The sequence below is a fragment of the Chiloscyllium punctatum genome, chromosome 2, assembly GCF_047496795.1.
Source record: "Chiloscyllium punctatum isolate Juve2018m chromosome 2, sChiPun1.3, whole genome shotgun sequence".
NCBI lineage: Eukaryota > Metazoa > Chordata > Chondrichthyes > Orectolobiformes > Hemiscylliidae > Chiloscyllium > Chiloscyllium punctatum.
Genome location: NC_092740.1, coordinates 153,827,630 through 153,853,677, shown reverse-complemented (window position 1 = coordinate 153,853,677; position 26,048 = coordinate 153,827,630). Strand labels below are relative to the sequence as shown.

At 40.1% G+C, this 26,048-nt stretch overlaps 1 protein-coding gene across 6 annotated transcripts in view; it reads right to left on the bottom strand.

Annotated features, from left to right (window-relative positions):
* The window catches only part of LOC140491963 (transcription factor RFX3-like), a 271,083-nt gene that overhangs the window by 147,681 nt on the left and 97,354 nt on the right, over positions 1-26,048 (bottom strand). For 2 of the 6 annotated variants that reach the window (XM_072590482.1, XM_072590521.1), the window contains exons 3-5: positions 13,656-13,812; positions 9,374-9,498; positions 7,753-7,832 (exon numbers count right to left, since the gene is read on the bottom strand). In XM_072590482.1, the coding sequence (XP_072446583.1) occupies positions 7,753-7,832; positions 9,374-9,498; positions 13,656-13,707 (257 nt within the window). In that variant the 5' untranslated portion in view covers positions 13,708-13,812. Of the gene's footprint in view, positions 1-5,574; positions 5,652-5,918; positions 5,938-7,752; positions 7,833-9,373; positions 9,499-9,757; positions 9,861-13,627; positions 13,813-26,048 lie in introns of those variants that run through there. The other 4 variants (XM_072590501.1, XM_072590510.1, XM_072590491.1 and 1 more) reach the window with 4 other exon arrangements.

The following is a 26,048-nucleotide window of genomic DNA, read 5'->3' as shown; positions in this document are numbered from 1 at the left end:
ATCACAGCCTCTTACATTAAGATGACCATCACAGCAGACCACGTAGACATGCACTGCCAATGGCTATCATTGTGGCTTCACTACATGGCGTCTTTTCATCAGATCATGGCAATCATAATGGTGTAGCTTTCCAGAGTTATTTTTCAACCAAACAACCTTCGCATCGCTGCACCTTCCAGCTCTTCTGCTTGGAATTAACCTTTGTTTCTGCAGCTCTCTTTGTATTTACCAGCCATAAAGCTTCTCAACATCCTTCCAGCTGGCACTTTCAGGTCAAGTGCGCCAGATTATAAGAACCAGTATTTGTTATCCAGGAAATTACAACTGATCCCATTAGAATTGATGCAAACTCTTAAAAGTCCTTGTCAAGGAGTCTTCAAAACAATTAAAGAGTCCTCTAGCCTTTTTAAATGTTTCTTGTGGGGTTGCTTCTGAGTCAAACACTACCATGTAGACAGGGTGATTAAAAAGGCATTTGGCATGCTTGCCTTCAGTCCTTTGAGTATAGGAGTTGAGAAGTCATGTCAAGGTTGTACAGAACATTGGTGAGGCATCTTCAGGAATACTGTGTCCAGTTTTAGTTGCTCACTTAGAGGAAGGATATTAAGCTGGAGAGGGTTCAGAATAGATTTAACATGATGTTGCTGGATATGGAAAGGTTTTAGTTAAAAAGAAGGCTGGCTAGGCCAGGACTATTTTTATTGGAGAGTAGGAGGTTGGGCGGAGACCATATCGAAGTTTATAAAATAATGAGGAGCATATATACAATTAATGGTAGTTGTCTTTTCCCTAGGATGGGAGATTTCAAGACTAGGGGGCACATTTTTACGGTGAAAGGAGAGAGATTTAAAAAAGACATGAGGCAATTTTTTTACACAGAGGGTAGTTTGTGTGTGAATGAACTTCCTGAGGAAGTGGTGGATGTGGGTACAATGATGTTTAAAAGACATTTGGATAAGTACATGAATAGAAAAGGTTTGGAGGGCTGTGGACTAGGAGCAGGCTGGTAGGACTAGTTTAATTTGGGATCATGCTCGGTGTGGACTGGTTGGATCGAAGGGTCTGTTTCTGTGCTGAATGACTCTATGACTTCTGCAGACCTGATGAGAAATTCTGTACATGACCTTTTGTGTTGAGAAGGTCAACTATGATTAAATTATATTGATTTCTGTACCTTAGAAAGAGGCATTGTACTTTTTCAATTTGTATTTCTATTCACACTCTTTCAAAGACATGAGTCATGCTAGGCTACAGTTACACAACACCAGTTGTCCTCTGGTATCTCACCCAAAAGCCATTCTTTATACATGAGCCTAGATAACATGGGCTGTCTTCTGTAAGACATCACATTAGACCTTTTTTAATTTTTAAAATTAGACTAATTGCCTAACATTGCAACTTTGGTTTATTACCTTGCTCTCCAGCCAGGGGCATTGAAGTATATTGCACAGCTCCAATATTAGGATTGACAGGTTGAGATGGATCAAATACTGGAACCTAATCTTGATTCACTTTTAAGCTATTATTCACACAAATTGCATATTGTTTGGCTGCAGACATCAACCCCCCTTTTAGTCTTCAACACTTATGAGCACAGGTGAGATTCCAATTATGATCCGATAGAAGTGACATCCAAATAATATGCAGTTAACACCAATAAATACTTGTTTTTAATAGATAATTGAACGTCTCTCGGGATTTCTGTCGGTTGTGGGCTCAGTACCACACCATAGAGTGCAGTTCACAGAAAGATTGAGGGACTTGAGGCTGTTTTCTTTAGAGCGAAGAAAGTTGAGAGGTGACTTAATTGAGACATATGAGATAATCAGAGGGTTAGATAGGGTGGACAGGGAGAGCCTTTTTCCTGGGATGGTGATGGCTAGCACGAGGACACAGTGTTAAATTGAGGGGTGATAGATAAAGGACAGATGTCAGAGGTAGGTTCTTTACTCAGAGTAGTAGGGATGTGTGTTGCCCTGCCTACGACAGTAGTAGACTCACCACTTTTAAGGGCATTTAAATGGTCAGTGAATTGACATACGGATGAAAATAGAATAGTGTAGGTTAAATGGGCTTCAGATTGGTTTCACAGGTCAGTGCAACATTGAGGGCTGAAGGGCCTGTACTGCGCTGTAATGTTTGATATAAACAGCAAATTATAGCATAGAAGATGATCATTCCCTGCCATGCTTGTGTTGGCATCTTAAAATACCTTTTGTCATACATCCTGCTTTTTGTCCAGTGGTTCTTCACCTCAAGTAACTACCCAATTCACTTTTTAAATTATTTGTGAAATTAACTTTCATCATCTTTTCTGCTAAAATGCTCCAAAACCTTAGTACTGTAGTTACATACACCTTTTGATACTCAACATCTGGAATGGGACTCAAACACACAATCTTCTGACTTAGAATCAAGGGTGCCATGGTTGACACATGAGAAGTAAATCTGAGTACAACACTAACTGTAACCCATCTTTCCATTCACCAGTGCTCCTATACGGAGAGGCAGATCTTCATTTCCCAACGGAGGTGAAAATTGGGTCAAAAAATGCTGTTCTTTAATTATTTTTTTGTTGCTAGAGAAATATTTTTCCTCTGCTTTCCCAAGCACCCAACCATTTCTTGTGGTATTTTTACAAGTTGGGAAAGCTTTGGTACAAACAGCACAAACACCTCTTTGAGAGTCATGGTAAGGTCCAAAGGAAAGTTGTGTTTTCTTGTGTGCATATTCTCATATGGTGGTATGTATTTTGGAAGCCCTAAAAGTAAACAAACATTTCCTTGGAGAGTTTGTGACCATTGGGGAGAACCAGCTAAGGAGCTGGGAACAATTTGAAAGGCAAGCATCAAATGTTTAAATATCTTCAAATGATATGATTAGATACTGTACTGCAAAACTGATGGACTCCTAATGCAATGAATAATTTTCTAAGGTAGATTGGCCTTTTCATTTGTAAGGTTTGAGCATTACAGTGCCTTTTTTTCATTGAAGAAAGTACACTTAGTATTAAAAACGTAAAGAAAATTCCTGTCAGACTACACCGTGCTGTGAGGTAGACGAACTGACAATTTGGCAATTAAAAAAACAAGTAAAGGTTGAAAAAATGCTCCCCCTTCTCTCTCCCTTGATTAGTAGACATTTTGCTTTGAAGCTGAAATGTGAGACCTTTCTGATCTGTGAATATTAGGCAATAAGGATGCAAAACATTGGTCTGGATATCTATAACAATTGGCTGGGTTTTAAAAGTGGTGGCAAATTGATGCATGAATAATTGACAATTTATTTTAAATAAGGCATTTATTCAAAGCAAATTCTGTTCTTACAGCTTCTTAATGTAGTTTCTTGTTTGTTTACAAATTCAAGAAGTAGTTAAAGGATTACAATTTTGTTTTGAGACATTGGATTTTTTTAATTTCTATTATCAATGATGGCAAGTTGGATTTCAGGATTTTATCAGATCGTTAGAGGTTAGGATTTCCCCAAAAATTATTTGTAAATAACTGCTACTTCATGATTCCTGAAGACTTACTGGGTGACTGGCCATGAATAAGCACAAGGGGTGCATAAAGGTGGCATAGAAAATCTGAGGGAGGCCTGGACATATGTTGTACAGAGAGATTAATGGGGCCTTTAAACAGCATTGGCAGTTGGATTGCCGTGTTGAATTTGATGGATTTTTGTAATTGGACCTAACACAGTACATGCACTCTATCAAAACTTCAAACTATACAGTGAACCTGAGCCTTGTGTGAGAAGACACGAACACAAATCCTGGACAAGTCACAAATGGGTATCCACAAGCATTCATTTTAGAAGACAGAAAGTGCGGAGCTCGGCTTTTTGTGAGCCTATAGAAAAATCTGGCATCGTATCCTCCCTTTGCCATGGCAAGACCAAGCAGACACTACGACAACAGATGAATGAACAACACGCAACAATCGCCAGAAAGGGATGTTCCCTCCCAGTCGGGGAACACTTCAGCGGTCAGGGTCATTTGGCCTCCAATCTTTGGGTGACCATTGCCCAATGCGGACTTTGGGATATGCAACAACACAGAGTGGCTAAGCAGAAGCTGATAGCCAAGTTTGGTATCCATTAGGATAGCCTCAACTGGGACCTTGGGTTCATGTCAACTATAGTGACTCCAATACACTATACACTCTGTCTCACACACACATTCACACAGACCCTCTCTCATACACACTCTCTCACAGACACATGCATATACCCCCCCACGCTCTCACCACATCCTCTCACAAGCTTATACCCTGTCACACGCACTCTCATACTCACATGCACTCTCTCTCTCTCTCCCTGACATGCACGTGCGCGCACACACACACATATATATATGTATAAGTCTACGGGGTGAATTTGCATTTGCAGAATTGTATTTGCAGATATATTCTATTTTTGCTCAAAAAGCACACAACCTGCAGGCATCAATCCATACAAAATTTTATAAATTTCTACTTTGGAAAGAGAACCAGATGGACTCTAGATTGGGGTACAGACTCTAACCTCATACCTTTAATACATTGTCTGAGCTGAGATGTCACCTTTCTTTTAACAAAACCTTCAGTCATCTTGAGAATGTGACTTAAGAGTACTTCTGGGATTTACATATTGATGAATTGAAATCCGTAACCCATTTAAAAGGATGAAAGACTTAACAGCAATCTAGGTTTATTCAACATACCATTTTAATTGCATGACACTGTCATGCTTTGCTATACATTCCGTGTCTTATGATACGACCCCACTAGTTACGTGATGAAGGAGCAGCGCTCTGAAAGCTAGTGCTTCCAAATAAACCTGTTGGACTACAACCTAGTGTGCGTGATTTTTAACTTTGGCAGGAAGGCGGCATTACAGGACAGCAGTTGACTCACCCCTTCAATCTTCAGATGGTTATTATTTGTTGCTTATGCTGCAATGGAAATTACATCATTTGCCATTATGTGCTGCATCACGGTTGAGTCCACAAGTATATGAATGGAGTTGGCCATCACTTCCATGATTGGAAGGATACACTGAGTTCTGCACAAAACCCTGTGCCAAGTTGGCACTGTACTCCTCCACGCTATTTGACATTTAATATAGGCCTTCTGGCAGGCCTCCCAATGCATCAAGTATTTTGTTATGCATATCCATCAATGTCATTCTGTAATTAAAAAAAGATGCTGCAAATACTCATGGAGATTTGCACCACATGGAGATTTGTGTGGTGAAGAGAGAACTTGAGTTAACATTTCAGATTGATAACCTTTCATCAGATCTACTTCTGTCTCGACAGATGTACAAGCTTCCATCATCACTCTCTTCATGGTGTTCCGCCACTGCCTTTCAGACTGCACTGCTGGGTACATAAGTGCAAGACGCCAGCCGGGAAGGGAAATTTAGAAATGCATGAGCCAATCAGCTCTGAATTCTAAATTCAAAGAGATTGTGTGACGCCTGGGAAGCAGAATGTGTGAACCAAGATAACATATGAGGATGTGTCCTGATAAATAAAAGATAAAAAGCTTCGACTTCTTGTCTCCCGTCAACAATTTTTAAGTTTGGTACTACCAAGCAATTATTTATCCTCCATGATTGTTTCCCCATCCACTTAGCTCCTGCTGCTTTGAGCTGTGTGCCACCTTGTCCTGCAAGAAAAATGGAATTGTGTCAGTGAGTGTGGTGCAACTGCTGGGTTATATGGCTACTATAGTTTAATAACTGGCAGTGTGTTCCCAAGCTGAGGGATGTGGATGTGAGTATTACAGCTTTACAATGCATGAGTGTGCAAAGCAGCTTCTGAATGTTAAGTGTAAGTACTGAATAAAAGATATGGTGAGTGATGAGGGTGTGATAAATCGAGCAATGGCTTAGGTTAGTGGTCAGTTAAGACATTTCGACATGCATTCACTGACCTTAACTATTTATGGGAAATCATGAACCTCTTGAATCATTGCATCCCAGTCCACAGGGCGTCATTCCTGGCACTGACTTCCAATACCTATGGAATCAGAGTCTGCAGGGATTATAACTCCAATGCAGATTCAAGACAACTCTCTTCCTTTTCATCTCCTCCATCAGTACAGAAATGTACTATCTATAATCTTGGTGTCCATTCTATCCCATTTTGTGCCATTATTTGTGGAGATATTTCCCAAGGCAAGAGTCGCTTCCTTCATTACTCCCAGCACCTGCTCCAAATAACATGCACATCCCCTTTTGGCAGTGCAAACTAGCTTTAAGTGCTGCAAAGTTATGCTTTTTGAACTCTTACTGATGCTTGGTAGTCAAATAACAGAACAGTTAGTGCTGGTTACATGCAAAAATCATTATAACGATTAGGCATCTGAAGTTGGCATGCTGCATGCATTTCAGTCAATGGGAAGAGTTCATCATTGCTATCCCAGCAACTATTTTCAGAGATACAACAGTTATGTCAAAGCTTATGAAACGCATTGGGGTTTGCTTTAGTATTTTCTGCCATTCTTTGCATAGAACTTTTTTTGTTCGGCATATTAATTTTTCAATGTCCTGCAAACCTTTCTACAATCACCTGTTATTAACTGAGTTTTGTTTTCAACATTTGTCATAAACCTCCTTTTCATGTTTCATTTTAACTTCATTTCTTCTGTCATTCATAGCATGAAAAGCTTTGAATATTCTGCTACTTTGAAGAAATAAAGTTGGTGAAAGGCTATAAGATGTAGCAGGAGGCCATTCAACTCTAGGCTCATGGCTAATCCAATTAACCCTCAACTCAAATTTCCTGCCTTTTCCTAGAACCTGATTCTCTTATTAGTTACAAATGTGCCTATGTTAGCCCTGTATGTACATAACAACCCAACCTACACTCCGAAGAAATTCCTCCTCATCTAGGTCTTAAGTGTGTAACCCCTTATTCTGACATTATGCCCTCTTGGTCCTAGACTCTCCCACAAGGAAAAACAACCTTCCACATCTAACCTGTTCAAGTCCTGAAAGAATCTTGGATGTCTCAATAAGGTCACTTATCTTTCTCCTAAATTTCAATGACTACAGGCCCAATCTATTCAACCTCTCCTCATCAAACAGTCTCTCGATACCCAGTACCAGCCAAATGAACCTTCTTTGTCTGCCTCCAATGCCAATTTATCTTTCCTGAGACAAAGGGCCTAAAACAGTTCATAGCATTCCAGCTGATGAGTGCCTTGTATAGTTTTGGTAATATCTCCGTACATTTATCTTCACTCCCTTCACAACATGACATTCCCTGCTCCCCATTTATCTCACCTATTTGTTACCTCCTCAAAGTGTTGCGGTAATTTTGTCAGGAATGATTTTCTCCTCATGAAGTTGTGCTGACTCTGCTTAGTCGTATCATAAACATGCTGCTATTACATCCTTTATAATACACTAAAATTTTCCCAATGACAGACGTTAAACTAACTGGCCTTTCACCAGCTGTTTATTGACTTCTTTCCTTTTAAAATAAAGGTGTTACAGACCAGCTTTCCAAGTCTCTGGGGCTTCTCCAGATTCTAAGGATTCTTGTAAGATTACTACCATTGCATCCATTGTCAATGTATCCACTTCTTTTAATATCTTAAGATACATTCCAAAACGTAATTAGGCAATTTCTGCAATTCATCTGTCCTTATTACCCACTAATGATTCCAATGAAACTATCATGGGCAGTTTCACAAAACAAGCAATTGCAAGTTGGCAGGCTTGCCCGATGTTATTCTCATTGTCTATGAAACAATGACTCACATAGTTCCATTGGTGTAAACAGCATCACTCCCTTCCACATACTGCACCTGGGTTGGGTAAACGTGCTGCACCTGTTGTACCTGAAAAATAAACAAACTTTTTAAAAAGAAGTAACTGCAACATCTTAAACGTTTACGTATGCCCAACATTTCTTCTCAGGAAGCTAACTTACTCTAGCAATTTACTTAAAAGTGATGAGGGAACAAAGCTTGAAAGCCGAGGCTGGGATGCCAATCTAGAAGGCTGCTTTGAGCTGGATGGTTCCAATTGTTTTGAGCATAACTAAAGATGCACTCATGCAGGCAAGTGTCATGAGCGAGTGGGATGAGAGGAGACACACACAGAGAAAGAGAAAGAGAGATAGAGAGAGACAGAGAGTGAGAGTGTGTGTGTATACACGCGTTAGTGTGAGTATGCATATGTCTGTACGTTTGTGTTAGTGTGACTGTGTGCAACAGAGAGAGAGGAGACAGATTGATAAAACCACAACTGAAACTGCTTCCATCATACATTCTCTCAGCCAGTACTTGTCAGATCTTAACTTGCAGCATATAAAGTTTTTCTCCATGTTGTGTTTGATTCTTGTCATTCACCTTAATCAATATTCTCTGATTCTCAAAAATCCAAACTGTGTATTAATTCTGTTTAGAACCTTCATGATTTTTGAATTCCTTCATCAAATTTCTTCTCAACCTTTGCTTTTTAGAAGGGAGAAAAAGCTCTACCCTCTCCAATCAGTCGCAGTAACTAAAATTTCTAATCTTTGAAAACATTTCCATTAATCTTTTCTACATTGTCTTCTTTGCCTTCACACAATTCATAAAGAAGAATGGCCACTACTAGCACAACATCCCACGTGAGGCTGAAATCGCCTCCATCACAAATTAATAATGATTGAAACTCAGTTGATTGAAATCCAGCTGTTAGTTTAGTCCCCTTCTTTCTTTAGTTCCCTCCCCTAACCCTCAAAAGAATGTAAAATGGCATCTAGAATCAATCCACCTGCTAAAAAAAACTATCAGTCTGACTGGAATAAAATCAACTGTTAAAAACTCCCAAAATACGACTGACAAAAGTCACCAGTTCAGTCAGTATTTAAAAAAGCTACAGTAAGACTGACAAAAATTGTGTGTTCGAAAATAATCAATGGCATCATCAGTCGACAACACGCTCACTGGCTAAATTGAAGGCCCTATCTTTCACAACTAAAAGAAATTCAATAATGGCTTAAGTCTGAAAAAAACATAGCATTTAGATACTGTACTGGAGTATACATTCCTCTGTGTGCGAGGTTAAAGTAATAATCCTTTTCTAAATTAAAATTTATTTCTTAAGACAGTATATAAAAGAAAATATAAGGACAAAGTTGCAAGGTTTCCATGTTAGGTAGTGGCAGATAGGTGGAATTCTTTCATATCATGATATATTCAAAGTATCTATTATTCTAAGTTCCAAACATAATTGTGTTTGAAATCTCTTCAGCACAGTTGAAGGCTGTACATGATGGCTGTGTTGACTATCTGAGAGACGGTCACTTATTTCTTCACCTAAGTATCATTACAAGGGCAGTGGAGGAAAAAAAATAGATAAAATGCATTGCCATTTCAGCTGTAAGACTTACCTGCTGCTGAACGGGTACTTGTTGTACCACTTGGGCCTGCACTGCCTGCTGTCCTGCAACTGAGGTCTGTAAAGTCACTGTTGATGTGGTGTCTGAACCAGCCTCAGAGGTCTGCATATTGGGTTCTAGAGAAACAAGAAAAACAAATGGATCAGATTGGATTCATTCAAATATTGAAGTAATGGCATCAGGCAAAATAAGCTCTGATGGAAATTTGTTAGTGTACTTTCACATTATATTTGAGAGAGGGTCATGTTGTTTTGCGGCTATTTGATGTTCATGTATCCTGGTGGCTAGTTTTCTGCCTGTTTGTCCAAGCCAACAGGATACATGAACATCAACTAGCCACAAAGCAACATGACCCTCTCCCACTAGTATCCTTACATATAGATGAGGAAGGACACCACTTCGACTGGGACAAGATATCCATCCAAGGACAAGCCAAACAGATACACGTATGAGAATTCCAAGAAGAATGGCATTCCAACTGGAACTCTATCAAGAAACACATCGAGTTAGACCCCATCTGCCACCCCCTGAGAAAAAGAACAGGAAATGACATAATCGCAGGAAATGACATCATCAACCCAAACATATAAATAGAAAGCAGGAATTATCAACACTGCTTCGCCCGGAGGCCCACTGAAGATGTTACCTAGTAGGGTGACGAAACGTCTGGAAATGAACCCTCCAGCTCAGTGAGTAAACCTACATCCAATAACGTAGTGTTAAACCAGACATATATAGAAAAACAACTTGTTTTGAAGAGCAGATCCAGCATTTTGACATACTTCCAGCTGTAGTGTTTGCACAATGAAAGGAATTCATCAAATTCGTCAATAAAGCTATTTATTGACAAATTTGATGAATTGCACCTCATCAATTTTAGCCTAAGATCCCTCTTTCTGGGCCTGAGACCTAACCCTTTTTTCCTTTCATGAAGCACTTATCAATCTCATTTCAGGACTTGAGCAAATGATGTAAAATGACATTCAATGGAATAAGGAGGATGCACCAGGTTGTTGGAAGTGCAATCAGATGACTTAACAATATTATGTTTCATCTTCATTTTTCAGGTGAATGTAGAAGTACCCATATTACTATCCAGAGTGAGGTTGAGTTTTTCTCATGTTGTTCTGGTTGAAGTTCAACTCTCAACCATTACAAATTCTAGTCATTCATCTCATCCTTATTTATGGAGTTTTACTATGTACAAATTAGCAATCTTTTTAGCCTATATGACAACAATAACTGTGTTCCAAAAGTGGTTCAGTAGTTGTAATGCATTTCATGCTGGTGCAAAAGTACAAAATAAATTTATGTTTGTTCTTTCCAGATGCTGCAAGTAGTGTTTTTCCCATGATTCGCTCGTGTTCACTTTCTGGCTCTCCAATGAAGCCAAAGATCTTACTGTCCTTTCCAAGTATCAGTGCTACTGCAGCATTATGGTCTTAACCATACACACTGTCAAGCTACTGCAGTTCTAATTCTCAAATATCACCTTCCCTTCTCCTTTTACAAGCATATATTATTTGAGATCTTGGTGCTCTCAAATAATGTATTATGCCTTTTTCCCTTAGGTACTCCCAAAACAACAAGGATTCCTTCAATCCACAGGAAGCAACAACAGGAGGAATGGCTAGCTTTACTAAAATATTGTAAAATAAATTAGTTGGGAACCATGATCTATTATTCAATCATACAGTATGGAGGACATCATAAAAACACAAGTGGTTCCAGTAAGGCGTTCGACAAGGTTCCCCATGGGAGACTGATTAGCAAGGTTAGATCGCACGGAATACAGGGAGAACTAGCCACTTGAATACAGAACTGGCTCAAAGGTAGAAGACAGAGGATGGTGGTGGAGGGTAGTTTTTCAGACTGGAGGCCTGTGACCAGTGGAGTGCCACAAGGATCGGTGCTGGGTCCTCTAGTCCTTGTCATTTACATAAATGATTTAGATGTGAGCATAAGTGGTACAGTTAGTAAGTTTACAGATGACACCAAAATTGGAGGTATAGTGGACAGCAAAGAGGGTTACCTCCGATTACAACAGGATCTTGACCAGATGGGCCAATGGGCTGAGAAGTGGCAGATGGAGTCCAATTTAGATAAATGCGAGGTGCTGCATTTTGGGAAAGCAAATCTTAGCAGGACTTATGCACTAGGGATTAGGTCCTAGGGAGTGTTGCTGAACAAAGAGACCTTGAAGTGCAGGTTCATAGCTCCTTGAAAGTGGAGTCGCAGGTAGAAGGGATAGTCAAGAAGGTGTTTGGTATGCTTTCCTTTATTGCTCAGAGTATTGACTACAGGAGTTGGGAGGTCATGTTGCGGCTGTACAGGACATTGGTTAGGCCACTGTTGGAATATTGCATGCAATTCTGGTCTCCTTCCTATCGGAAAGATGTTGTGAAATTTGAAAGGATTCAGGAAAGATTTACAAGGATGTTGCCGGGGTTGGAGGACTTGAGCTATAGGGAGAGGCTGAACAGGTTGGGGCTGTTTTCCCTGGAGTTTTGGAGGCTGAGGGGTGACCTTACAGAGGTTTACAAAATTATGAGGGGCATGGATAGGGTAAATAGGTAATATCTTTTCCCTGAGGTAGGGGAGTCCAGAACTAGAGGGCATAGGTTTAGATTAGAGTAGTGCTGGAAAAGCACAGCACTTCAGGCAGCATCTGAGGAGCAGTAAAATCGACGTTTCGGACAAAAGCCCTTCATCAGGAATACAGGAAAAGAGCTTGAAGGGTGGAGAGATAAGTGAGAGGAGGGTGGGGGTGGGGAGAAATTAGCACAGAGTACAATAGGTGAGTGGGGGAGGGGATGAAGGCGATAGGTCGAGGGTGGGTGGAGTAGATAGGTGGAAAAGAAGATAGGCAGGTAGGACAAGTCATGGGGACAGTGCTGAGCTGGAAGTTTGGAACTGGGGTGAGGTGGGGGGAAGGGGAAATGAGGAAACTGTTGAAGTCCACATTGATGCCCTGGGGTTGAAGTGTTCTGAGGCGGAAGATGAGGCGTTCTTCCTCCAGGCGTCTGGTGGCATAGGTTTAGGGTGAGAGGGGAAAGATATAAAAGAAACCTAAGGGGCAACTTTTTCACACAGAGGGTGGTACGCGTATGGAATGAGCTGTCGGAGGAAGTGGTGGAAACTGGTACAATTGCAACATTTAAGAGGCATTTGGATGGATTTATGAATAGGAAGGGTTGGGAGGGATATGGGCTGGGTGCTGGCCAGATTGGGTTGGGATATCTGGTCAGCATGGACGTGTTGGACTGAAGGGTCTGTTTCCATGCTGCTCATCTCTATGACTCTATGCCTAAATATTTTCTGGGTTTAATATTAGGGAATGAACACATCTGAGGAGAAAGTGAGGACTGCAGATGCTAAAGCTCAGAGTCGAGAGTGTAGTGCTGGAAAAGCACAGCAGGTCAGGCAGTGTCTGAGGAGCAGGGGAATCGACGTTTCGGGCGTAAACCCTTCATCAGGATGAAGCCCTTGCTGATGATGGGCTTATGCCCGAAACGTCGATTCTCCTGACACTCGGATGCTGCCTGACCTGCTATGCTTTTCCAGCACCACACTCTCAACAATGAACACTTCTGAGTCCTGGCTCCTATACTAGGTACAGTATGCCAGTAATTTGCAATAATCGCAAAATACATAGCAGCTTCTCTGAGAATTTGGCAGACAGATAATCGTCTATTGCTGCCAGTTAAGCACAAAGCATAAAGAACTCAGATAGAACATGAAGGCAGGATATTTTTGTTGCAGTTTCAGAAACAGCATAAAAATACATGCTGTGATCAAAAGGTAAAACTAATCATTAAAATATTTACATATTTTTGCCTTCAATTTTTAAAAAATGCATAAGTTATTTTAAAATTAAAGCATACTTATTTTGTAAGCTGTTATAAAAATATAGCCTCTGTTTTTGCATTTTTAAATTGAAATTAGATCTAACTTATATTTCTCAAATTTTAAAAACTATGGCCTAATTTAGAAGAACATTACTCAGCCTGACTGTATAGTATTCAACTTGCGCCTTCAACAGCACAATATATACAGTGCCATGTTCCCTATGGGTGATGCGCAATTAATCAATATTCAAAAAAAGCTAAATCTCGTGATAGACTGCTGGCTTGCGGTCAAATCAGTACACTTAACCAACTCCATGTTCTTCCTTCCTGTGTCATCATTTCCATACCATTATTACATAACTATCTACTACTTTCCATGCTATCCTATTTTTCTCACCTCGTCACCAATCCACAAATTTCCTCACCGTTATTGTTGGCCACCAACCACACTGCCCATCTTACGCAGTTCTCCTGCATCCCTCCAGTCAGGGGTGCCCTTGGGCTCCATTAACTTTCCATTGTTCTTTTTCTTCAACAAACTCAACACCACTGAGTGTGCCCGTCTAGGCCAATCAAATCAACCTAATCAGAATAGTGCGGACAGACAAAAACTAAATTAACTGAGATGATGATAAAGATTATGTATTTTATTTTCCAAAATACAAAGGCTAAGAAAATCACATGCTCCCACTAAATAATTCTCAGATATTACTCTGTAATTGATTTTGTATAGCAAGCACTGTACTTCATAGACCCCTATTATTCAAACTTTGCAGTAACGTTAGCTTTGGGCAATATTGTAAAATGGAAATTACCAATAAACAGTCTTTGTACATTTCTACTTAATCTTCCATTGAATTCAAGAAACATTATTAGACCAAAAATATTCTCACTGTTAATGAATAACCATACATAAACCTGTTCTTTTTACTCAAGCAGAATTCTAGTTTTCATCAACTGAAAATTCAGAGGACAAAAAAGCATTGCAGTAAATTACTGTCATAGTTTGCTAGCAAGACTGGGTAACAAAAAGATGACCATTCAGAAATTCCATTGGTGACAAACATAGATCTGTACCACTGTTGCAGGAGGCATTATGGACATTGGAGACTATCCAATAGAAGTGACAGCGTTTCTGGAACCGACTGTGTGCTATCCCCTGCTGAGGAGGCTATTCACACGGGTGTGCTGTGTATGTGTATGTGAAAGCTTCCCAGCTGTCAAACTTCTGTCCCAGCCTATCTGACGTAGGATTAACAAATTGAGAATATGTGGCTCATTTAACCTACGTATTCACTTGTCACCCACCATACAGCAGCTTGCATACCTTCCAGACAGCAGAATGAAACAGATGTGGAAATCAAGAAGAGGTATAAGATAGAACAAACCATCAGCTTCAACGTTGAATGGCTCTGTTGTAGCCAGTCCCAAGATGTACAGAACTATCTCATCCATAGGATTCAGGAGATGCAGGCATCCTTGTTCACAACCAGCTCTACTTATCTTACTTACACCCTTACCCTGCAAGAGAATGTCATGCTTTGTTGCACTGTTTTGGTGATATGCCTGCTACAGCTGAATAGGTTGAAGTGTGTGAGACCAGAGAATGCCAAGCCGTCACCATTGGAATATGAGGCAAAGTATCTGGACTTTAGAAATGGGACTCGAGTGTCCGGGACTGCTGATTTCTGACTGATGGTGGTGCAGTGGGGAAGGGATGTCATGTGTTTCTGCTTTGACGGAGCTAAATATGCAATAGAAGCTCAATAAACCACTTGTGGCAAAGTTGTCAGCTCCTTGTGCTGATCTCTCTGCCCATGTGCTCCTACATAGTTTCTGCAGGCCTCCTGAACCATTCAAAATGTGGTTTCTTTTCTTCACCACTAAGGTTTCCAGAGCTGTAATCGTGAACCAAAGAGCTCTCACTGTCTTTCCAAACATTCTACATCCAGTCCACATCATACAGGCAGCGGGTCATTGCTGTCTTCCATGAAGTCGCTCCCTTTTAAGGCTCTGTAACGACCAAGCAGGCTGCACCATATGCAATAGCATGAGCTATTCAGGCTTCTGCTGAGTGCTGAGTCAAGCAGGAGCATAGCCACCATTTACAATATTTGTCACAAAGCTGTTCCTTTTCTCAAGTATACTGTGTTCTTGATTGTTTTCAGAGGGGTTGTAAAACAATCAGCTGGGTTGGTACAGAGATGAAAAGGGTATTGGGAGGACTTTTTGTTTATATGTAAACAGGTGAGACTTTAGGCCACAGCTTTCATATTTTAGAAGTAACATGTATAATGAAAGGGGAGTCAGTCCTGAAAGCTGAATTCTTGTTGTTGAGTCAGTTCAGCAGTGGGCTGTGTGCAAACAGGCTGCTAGACTCTCTCTCTTCTACCCTTCTAACCTCCATCTGTAAGCCTCTGTTTCATTTTCACTGTGTTTAAGGAGCTTGTTTATTGGGACTGTTATGATCCCAAACCCTAACCACTCGATGCCTGGAGGAAGAATGCCTCATCTTCTGCCATGGGATCCTGCAACCATACGGAATTAATATGGATTTCACCAGTTTCCTCATTTTCCCTCCCTACACCTTATCCCAGTCCCAAGCCTCCAACTCGGCACTGCCCTCTTGACCTGTCCATCATCTTTCCCATCTATCCACTCCACCCTCCTCTCCGACCTATCATTTTCTCCCTCACCTTCATCTACCTATTGGACTCTCAGTTACCTTACCCCCAAATCCCACCCGCTCCTATCTCAGCCCTCTGGCCCACAAGCCTCATTGCTGATGAAGGGTTTATGCTTGAAACCATGATTCTCCTGCTCCTTGGAGGCTGCCTGACCTGCTGTGCTTTTCCAGCACCACACACCCTGATCTCCAGCATCTGCAGTCCTCACTTTTGGGAGTAACAAGAATCTGGCTTTGAAGTTGTGTAATTGAATGATCCAACAGATGTTTATTACTGCTACTGAACATGCACATATATTACATTTACAGGCACATCAATTTTTAAACTAAGGTAAAAATCACAAAGCCAGGTTATAGTCCATCAGGTTTATTTGGAAGCACTAGCTTTCGGAGCACCGTTTCTTCATCAGGTGGTTGTGGAGGTTACGATCATGCTCACAGAATTTATAGCCAAAGGAATCCAATGTCATGGAGATGTGATACAGTAAAAAAGATTAAAACTTTCATCTTTTATAATGGGATATGCTGGTTTGTTCTTTGATATGTAAATCCCAGAACTTCTGTTAAAAGATCTATATTTTTAACTTTTAAAAGATATGTGATTCTTAACTTTGTCCACCCCAGTCCAACACTGGTACCACCAAGTCATGGGCTAAGATAGTGCTCCCAGCCACATTGACATTTACGGCACTCTCTGAATTATCTAAATTTAACTGAGTTGTGGTCACTTTCTCCAGAATGCTACTCTACCTAAGATATTTCCAAATATTCGGTCTAAAACTGCCCCCCGCCCCCACCTGTTGAATCTAAGAGTTTTGCTCCCTCTCTACTTTAAACACAGAAAATATCTGTTACTACTTGTGTAGTTAAACTATTATTGCCTTTTTTATTCACTCATAGGATGTAGTGTCGCTGGCTTGCCAATGTTTTTGCCCATCCCTCAGTGCCTTTGAGAAGGTGGTGGTGAGATGCATTCTTGTACCTTTGTATTCTGCATGCTGTACAATGACTCTCAATGCCATTAGGGAGTGTTGTGGATAAATACTACACAAGTTACCCTTAATTCGGCTTCTTATTAAGAAATCTCATGACAATCAAAACTGAAACAGACTTAAAACTTTATTACACGTAGCAACCAAAATAAAACTCCTCAAATAAGCTAGTTAATCCTCACAACGCAACTTGGCTATTACCTGATTAATGGCAGAATTTAACTACGATTCCAACCAACAGTGTCTGTCTCTGGTGTCCAGGGTTTGATCCTTGTGCAGTGCTGTTCTTTGAAGATCTGCTGCTGAATTGTCTGGTGGGGAATTCTTGTACAGATTTTCATCCTTCAGGTATATGATGGGATGTTTGATGATTATTTGTTTTGAATCTTTCATCCAAATTATAGACTACTCCTCTGAAACCATCAAGTTTGCAGCTTGCCTTCTTATCTGAAGTAGCTTCCTTTTACGTTTGGCACTGACTGTCTGAAGACACAGCCCTCCTGCAGTTAATTCCTTAAAAACCTCTGCAGGGCAATCATTTCTCCTTTGGCATTAGGCAGCTAATCAAGCAACTGATAAAATAGTTCTATTTATGTAGTTTTGACTCCTCCTTCTAATTGATTTCAATTGCTATATAAGTTTGTCCTAGTCTTTAACAGTTTATTCCAGACAGTTATTGCTGCTTCTTTCATGTGTAACAGTTCATTTTTATTGATTCTTTTAATCCAAGAAATTATAAAAGTTCTGAAGTCTATAGTATCAGAGGAGGGCATGCAGAATTTTGACCAGTAACAGCAAAGGAACAGCGATATATTTCCAAGTCAGGATGAGTGTGACTTGGATTGTAGAGCAACTTGCAGGTGGTGTTCCCATGTATCTGTTGCCCTTGTCATAGGGTCATACAGCAAGAAAACAGACCCTTTGATCCAACTTGTCCATGCTGACATTTCCCAAACTAAAGAGTCTCATTTGCCTGTGTTCGGCCCATATCCCCCTAAACCTTTCCTATTCATGTACCCGTCCAAATGTCTTTTAAACACGGTAACTGCACCTATATCTACGACTTCTTCTGGCAGTTCATTCCACATATGAACTACCCTCTGTATGAAAAGGTTGCCCCTGAAGCTCCTTTTAAATCTTTCTCCTTTTACCTTACAATAATGCCCTCCACTTTTGAACTCCCCTACCCTGGGGAAAAAGACTTTTGCTATTTGTCCCTCATGATTTTATAACTCTCTTTAAGGTAACCTCCAATGCGCCAGAGACAAAAGTCTCATCCTATCCTTATAACACAAACCCTCCAGTCCCAGTACATTGTTGTAAATTCTTTCTGCAACCTCCCCAATTTAGTAATACCAGTCTTAAGGCTGGGCAACTAGAACTGTACACAATACTCCAAAACTGGCCTCACTAACACTATCTAGCTGCAAGATGATGCCACAAGTCCTATACTCAATGCTCTGATCGATAAAGGCAAGCAAGCCAAATACCACCTTCACCACCCTGTCTACCTGTGATGCCACCTTCAAGGCAAAATGGACCTGAAGTCTTAAATCTAGGTGAATTTACACAGTGTATCTTGTGGATAATACACACTGGTGCTACTGAGTATCAGTGAGGGGGGAGTAGATGCTTGTTTATGTGGTATCAATCAAGCAGGTTGATTTGTTCTGGATGGTTTCAAGCTTCTTGAAGGTTGTTGGAGCTGCACTCAATCATTACACTCCTGACTTGTTGGTTGTTGAATCACTTAGCTCTGTCTATCATGTGCTGCTCTTTCCATATGGCATACTAGTCCTTCTTGGTTCCCTCCACTTCTGCAGACCCAGTCAAGTACTTATGGCTATTAGAACCCAATCAGTTCAACTGTAATGCTGCTGAGCCACTCTTGGTGATGGACAATGAAATCCTACACTCTGAATACACTGTATGCCCTTGCCACACACAGTGCTTTCTCTCAAGCGTGGTGGAGCATGCTCAGGTATTGATTCATCAGCCAAGAAAGAACAGTAAGTGGTAGTCAGCAGAGGGTTTCCCTGCCCATGTTCAAGCTGAAGGCATGAGACTTAATGGGGCCCAGGGTCAATGCTGAGGATTCCTTGTGTCTCTCCTTCCTGACTGTATCCCACTGTGCTGCCACCCCTGACAGGTCTGTCCTGCCGGTGGGACAGGACATATTCAAGGATGGTGATATTGGGGACATTATCATACTCCCAGAATCATACCTGACAGATAATGTCAGGCTGTTGCTCAACTAATCTGTGAAACAGCTCTCCCAATTTTGTCACTAGCCCCCATTAACGAGGACTTTGCAGGGTCTACAGGGCTGTTTCCACCATTGGTCTTTTGCACTGCCAAGGTCAATGCCAGGTTTCATTTCTTTGTGGAAACTTTGTAGCGATTGGTACAACTGAATAGGTTGCTAGGCCATTTCAGAGCACAGATAAGAGTCAACCACATTGCTGTTGGTCTGAAATCCTATGTAGGCCAGACCAAGTGAGGGTGGTAGATTTAATTCCCTGAAGAGTTATTAGTGAGCCAGATGAGTTTTTTCAACATTTGGCAGTAGTTTCACTGTCATCAGTGAATTCCTAATTCCAGCTTTTCTTTTCATTGGCTTCAATGTCCACCATCACCACCCCTCACTCATGAGTAAACAAGAGGGCGTTGCACACACTAAAGGTTTCTCTTGATGCTTTTCTTCCTGGATTGGAGAATTGCCTGTTATTAGAACAGTTAAGTAATCTTTTATTCTGTTAAGTTTTTAAATAGAGTTAAGTTTTTCAATTTCTTCTTTTTGTTGTATTTTAATTATAGTGTATGAATAAAGATGGTCTTGCTTCAAGATTGATAGTTCAACCAAATTGCATCCAAAATGCAACACCTGGCACTTGGCTTTAAAATAAAGAATTAGGTTCAGAGTATCATCTTAATGTGAGGGGGTTTGGTCTGGTCCATAAATATATGCTTCTCTGAAATCTGATTACATATTTGATCATCATTCCCTCCTCGGCTATTTCAGGATATATAGTACATAGCTAACCTTATGCTTACCCCTTTGTGTGTTTTAACTTCTATCCACACACAACCTCATTTAATGATCCTTCCAAGATACCATCCTTCCTTACCTATAACTGATTCCTTGATCTGTCTGCTTGTAGTGTCCATGTGTCACGCTTCAAGTGATGTGAGCTAAGTTTGCATCTGAAAGCTTCATACTCTCAGGTCACAAGTATGTTGCAATGATAGGAAGATGTCTCATGAAGGTATGCTAACGTATTGATAGAAAAACAAGACAAGATGGAGCATAAAAATAAGATAAAGGAAAGGATCAATAGTAGCTCCGTGGAGGAATTTCAGAATTAAGAATGTGGGATCAGGAAGATAATAAATTGCTGTAGACAGTCTCGCTAATACTTTAAAAACATTGGAACAGACAATGCCAGTTCCACGAGAGAAGAGAACTCTGGAGATTTTGAGATCAACCATATCAAACAATGCATAAATGTCAAGGGATAATGTCACACAATCACAGCGTCATCTGTCATTTGGTGAAATATAAAAAAAAGGAGTAACAGCTAGCCATTCAACCCTTCAAACATGTGCCACCAATTCTTAGGTTAGTTGCAGATCATCCAACTTTATAGTCTGTTCCTTTTTTCTCAACGTACCCTTTTATCCCTTTAGACCTAAGAACTGTATCTATCTCATTCTTGAAAATATTCAACATTTTAGAGTCGACCATTTTCTTGAAAATTCCACAAGTTAGCCACTCTTTGAGTGAAGAAATCTCTCAACTCAGTCCTAAACGCCCTACTCACATCCTTACACTGTGACCCTAGTTCTGGATTGCCTAGTCATCGGAAACATTCATCCTATGTTTATTCTGTCTAGTCTTGTTAGAAATCACTGCATCATTCTTCTAAATTCCATTGAATATGGTCCTATTCTCTCCTCATTCATAAGTCCTGCTACCACAGTAATCAGTGTGGTAAACCTTCATTGTACTTCTTCCATAACCAAACACCTTTCCTTGGTCAAGGAGACCAAACTGCATATCATTCCCCAGGTTTGGTGTAACAAGGCCTGATACAATTAAGGCAAGACATCCCTGCACATGTACATGAATCCTCTTGCCATGAATACCAATATACCATTTGCCAGATTCATCACCTTCTGCATTTGCATGTTTACTTGCAGTTACACCCAGTTTTTATTGCACCCTCTTTCCCAATCTATTGCTATTCAGATAATATGACAATTTTTCCACCTCAGCGTATGATGCCACATATTTCATCCTGCATGTATATTAGTGCTGCTGCAGTGAAATAAGGTATTCAAATGTTTTTTGACAGAAAAGATTAACAAGGACATTGGAAGTGACAGCATTAACATGGGAGAGAGAAAATGAGAGATTTCAGTGGTAGATGGAACAAGGGCAGGCTGTATTGAGGAGGGTATAATAATAGTAATCTCAAGAGGGAAGTTACTACCTGAGGGACGGGAACCACATAAGTGCCAGCTGGTTTGGGGGGAGCGAATGGGGAATGGGGAGTTGGATGGTCAGCAGTTAAGTGGGAAATGGATGAGATTTCTTGTCTATTAGGAGATGGAAGAGAAACTAAAGAATTGGAGGCTCAAGATGAGAGCTGAGAAAGCTGAAATGGGCTGATTCTGGAAGACTGTGGCACTGGAGTTTCATGTGGTACAATACCAATGGATGGCGTATGGCTAAATTTGTGTTCAAGATATAAAAAATGAGTCTTAAGGGTGCGAATGAGATAATATTTACAAGTACCAACTTGTTTCATAATTTATGAGAGAAATCCTTGGATGTTTTGATAAAGACATATTTTTAATTCCTGTATAATATTACACAAATAAAATAGCAAAGGAATGACATGCATTCTACTTATGCCTAACCCTGCTTGAATATTGCACAAGACACTATCAAATCGAAGAATTGCTTTTCCAGTTTTTTAAAAATGCATTAAAAGTGGTATACTGGGAAAACAGCCATTTATACACAGAATATTCAAAATGCTTCCTGAGAGACCCAATGCTGCTAGTATTGTAGCTTCTGTTTTCAATTCACCATATGTTTCAGTGAAGTACTCACTACATCTGCCAAGATTTCAGTTGTATGGCAACACAGGCCATATTCAAATAAGTCGACGTATCTGAAGAAACATATTCAATTTTAGTTCAAACATCCTTTGCTAAACTAGCTATGGGAGCAACAAATACTAATTTGACAAAAAAAAAGAGTTGAGTAGTTCACCCTGTTAAAGCCTCACTTTGTCTACAGTGCATTGGATCAACTGTAGAAACCATGTACAAATTTAATTTAGCAAGATGACCTTTCTTCTAAAGGTTATCATTCTTTCAAAGATAACATTCCTCACACAAGGCTGGTTGTTCTATCTGAATATACTGAGCAAGAGCAGGAGCAGGCCATTTGGCCCCTTGAGCCTGCTTCACTATTCAAAACGATAGTGACTGATCTGTTTGTATTTCAAAGTCCACATTTGCATCTACTCTTAATAACCCATGTTTGACCTGCCTGATATGAACCTACCCATCTTTGTCTTAAAGATATTCAACAAGCCTACTTCCACCCCTTTCTGAGGCAGAGAATTCCAACGTTTCTAAAAATTCTCATCTGCCCTGACAGTGCCTGGATTACTGACCTACAAAAGGAAACATCCTTCCTACATTCATCTTGTCAAGACCATTCTGACTTTATACTTCACATCATCCCTCACTCTTCAAAACTTTAGTGAAAAGATGTCCAAACCATCCAACTAATCCTCAGAAGACACTATGCTTATTCCAGGGATCAATCACGTAAATTTCCTCCTCCAATTTTTTTATATCTTTCATTAAATAAGGACACCAAAACTGCATCAACATTTGACATGCAGTCTCCTCAAGGTCCTGCAAAACTAAAGGACCACATTCCCACTTTTATGCTCAACTCCTCTTGCATCAAAGAGTAGCAATTCATTGCTTTCTTGACTTGCATGTTGTGCCTGCACAATAATAATTTGCAATTCATACAATAAACACCTAGATCCCTCCGCACCTAGGAACTGTGCAGTCATTCACCATTTAAATAATAATCTGCTTATTTTATTCTTCCTGCCAAAGTGAATTTCACATTTTCATATATTACACTCCATCTCCTAAAATTTTACCCATACACACAACCTATTTATTTCCATCTGCAACTGCCTTATGTCTCAGAGTCATAGAGATGTACAGCACATAAACAGACCCTTCGGTCCAACTCATCCATGCAGACTAGATATCCTAAACTGATTTAGGCCCCTGTGCCTGTATTTAGCCCATATTCCCCACAAGCCTTCCTAGTCATGTATCCATTCAGTGCCTTTTAAATGGTGTAGTTGCACCAGCCTCCACCTCTTCCTCTGGCAGCTCATTCAAAATATGCACCATCCTCTGCATAGAAAAGCTGCCCCTTGGGTCCCTTTTAAATCTTGCTCTTCTCACCTTAAACCTATGCCCTCTAGTTTTGGGACTCCCCTACACCGGGGAAAAGATCTCAACTATTCACCCTATCCATGTTCCTCATGGTTTTATAAACCTCTAAGGTTTCTTCACAACATACTTTCATACTGGCTTGATACTGTCTGTGAATTTAGCAACTATGCCATCACTTCCCTCATCCACGTCATTGATGTAAATTGTAAAAAGTTGAGGCCCTGGCAAAGATCTGAGAAATTCCACTCATCACACTCTGCCAACCAGACAAAGGTCCATTTACACTCTTTTCTGCCAACCAGCCAACCTTCTTTTCAAGCTAATGTTACCCTTTACACTGTGAGCTTTTATTTTCCACAATAATGTTTGACATAACAACGTATCAAATGCCTTTTGAAAATCCAATTGTATGGCATCTACGGGCTTCCCTTTATCCACAGTTCATATTATTCCTCAAAGAACTTGACTGAATTTGTTAAGTACAATTCCTCTTGGGGAAGCCAAGCTAATTCTTCTCAACTATCTTGTTAAATTAATTTTTTTTAAATGCACAATTATAATCACTCCAATGATCAATTCTAATACCTTCCACGATAGATGCCAACTTAACAAGATTATAGTTTCCAGTTTACTGCCTCCCTCCTTCTTGAAGGGGGTATTTATATTTGATACTTTCCAGTCTGATGGAACCTTTTCTGAACTTAGGAAATTTTGCAAGTTTAATACCAATGTATCTATTGCCTTATTAGCAACCTCTTTTAAGACCCTAGAATGAAATCGTTCTGGATCTGAAGACTCGTAAGCCCACAGCCCCAGCACTTGGACAAAAAAAGAGCTTTTATACATAGTCATAAATTAAGGCAATCACCTGATGAAGGAGCAGCACTCCAAAAGCTAGTGTACTTCCAATTAAACCTGTTGGACTATAACCTGGTGGTGGGTGATTTTTAACTTTGTACACCCCAGTCCAACACTAGCATCTCCAAATCATGACTACATTTATGGGGGCTGGAGAATGAGGCGCCAGCCAGGAAAACACTGGAATTGACCAGTCTGGAGATAAGGGTTTCAGCATCAGATGAGGTCAGGTAAGAGAACAAATGGCAAATTTTGTACTAGATCAGATACAAAGCCAGAGACTCTGTTTGCAGTTAAACAAGATTGCTGCCAGCTGTCTGATTCAGTTCAAGACAATAACACAGGACAGAACTGTTTGTTATGTACACAGTTTGTAGCCACAGCTGAAATCAATAGCTTTGTTTTTTTTTCAGTGTTCAACTTAAGGAATTTGCAACCTCCTCAGGATAATTTCTAATCTTTACCACCTTTTAACAGAAGGGCTGTGGAAGAGTTATCAGTCAAGCAGACTGACAACACAGGAAATGAAACAGTGAAAAGTGGTGGTGGGGAAGTACAGCACATAATGTTAATGTCACTTGTACAGATTACATTGCCACAGGCAAGAATAAAAATGAAGAGGGCCAATGATAGATTCTTGTGGAGTTGTGGAAATAACTGTATGGGTGGGCAGAGAAACCATTAACTGCAATCTTACTAACTATCTTATAATATGAAGAATAATAAATATGCGACACTGGAGGAGAATGGTTGTAGCAGACTTTGTCCAAGGCTGCAGCAAATTTGAAAGAACACAGTTTTATGGAGAATAGAAATCTGATTTCCATAATCATGTCCATGAACTTCTGCAAAGATGGGCATGGATTTTGGAACCAACATGTTCAAGGACTTATTGAAATCCTCAATATTACACAAGATTTAAACCTAGTTTGGAATATATGCCTATTTGTCCCAGGTTTCTCCTAATTCATTGTGGTACTTGCGCATTTGCGACAAATGCAGTTAATATAAAAATTGCCATAGGCTAGTTGGACCTAAGGGTCTGTTTCATTCCTGTACATCTCTATGACTCTATTAGGAATCAGAGCAAACCAATTTCCACAATAAGGGGATTTCAAGGGTCTCTATATTACAGGAATTGTATAACCAATTAGCTCTTTTTATTGTATAAACAGTGACTCATTCTGGGATAGGATTCCAGCAACATGTGGCACCACCTACTTATTAGAAAGATAATCCAGAACAATGGGTACCTGAAGAACATTTGGCTGTAGAAATAAGACAGGCGGATAGGCAACAGAAAGTAAGGAATGCATGTAGTGACTCCACAATCTCAGGCTATCCCTCAGCAATTTACAGCCAATAATATATTACAATGGCTACACTCATAAGTGTAAATGAACACTGCAGTCACAATTAGAACCCATTTCCATAAAAGAGGAATGAATTTATTTGTTTCTGTCATGTGAATTGAGGAAAAATATTAGCCAAACACCAGAGAACAACACCCCTACTTTTTTAAATAGTAACTCAGAGATTTTCTAGTCCACTTGAGAACAGCCTTGGTTTGCTTTTCATGTTTAATTTCTTACAGCACCTCTAGTACTGTAAGCCTCCCTTAGTATATAATTAAATGTCAGTCATGACTTTCATGTTTCACTCTCCGAAATGGAACATGAACCCCAACCTTCTACCTCAGAGGTTAGAGTCCTGCCAACTAAACCACAACTGGCACTGCACTTCTTGACATATGACAAGCTGCCAGGATGATGTATGCT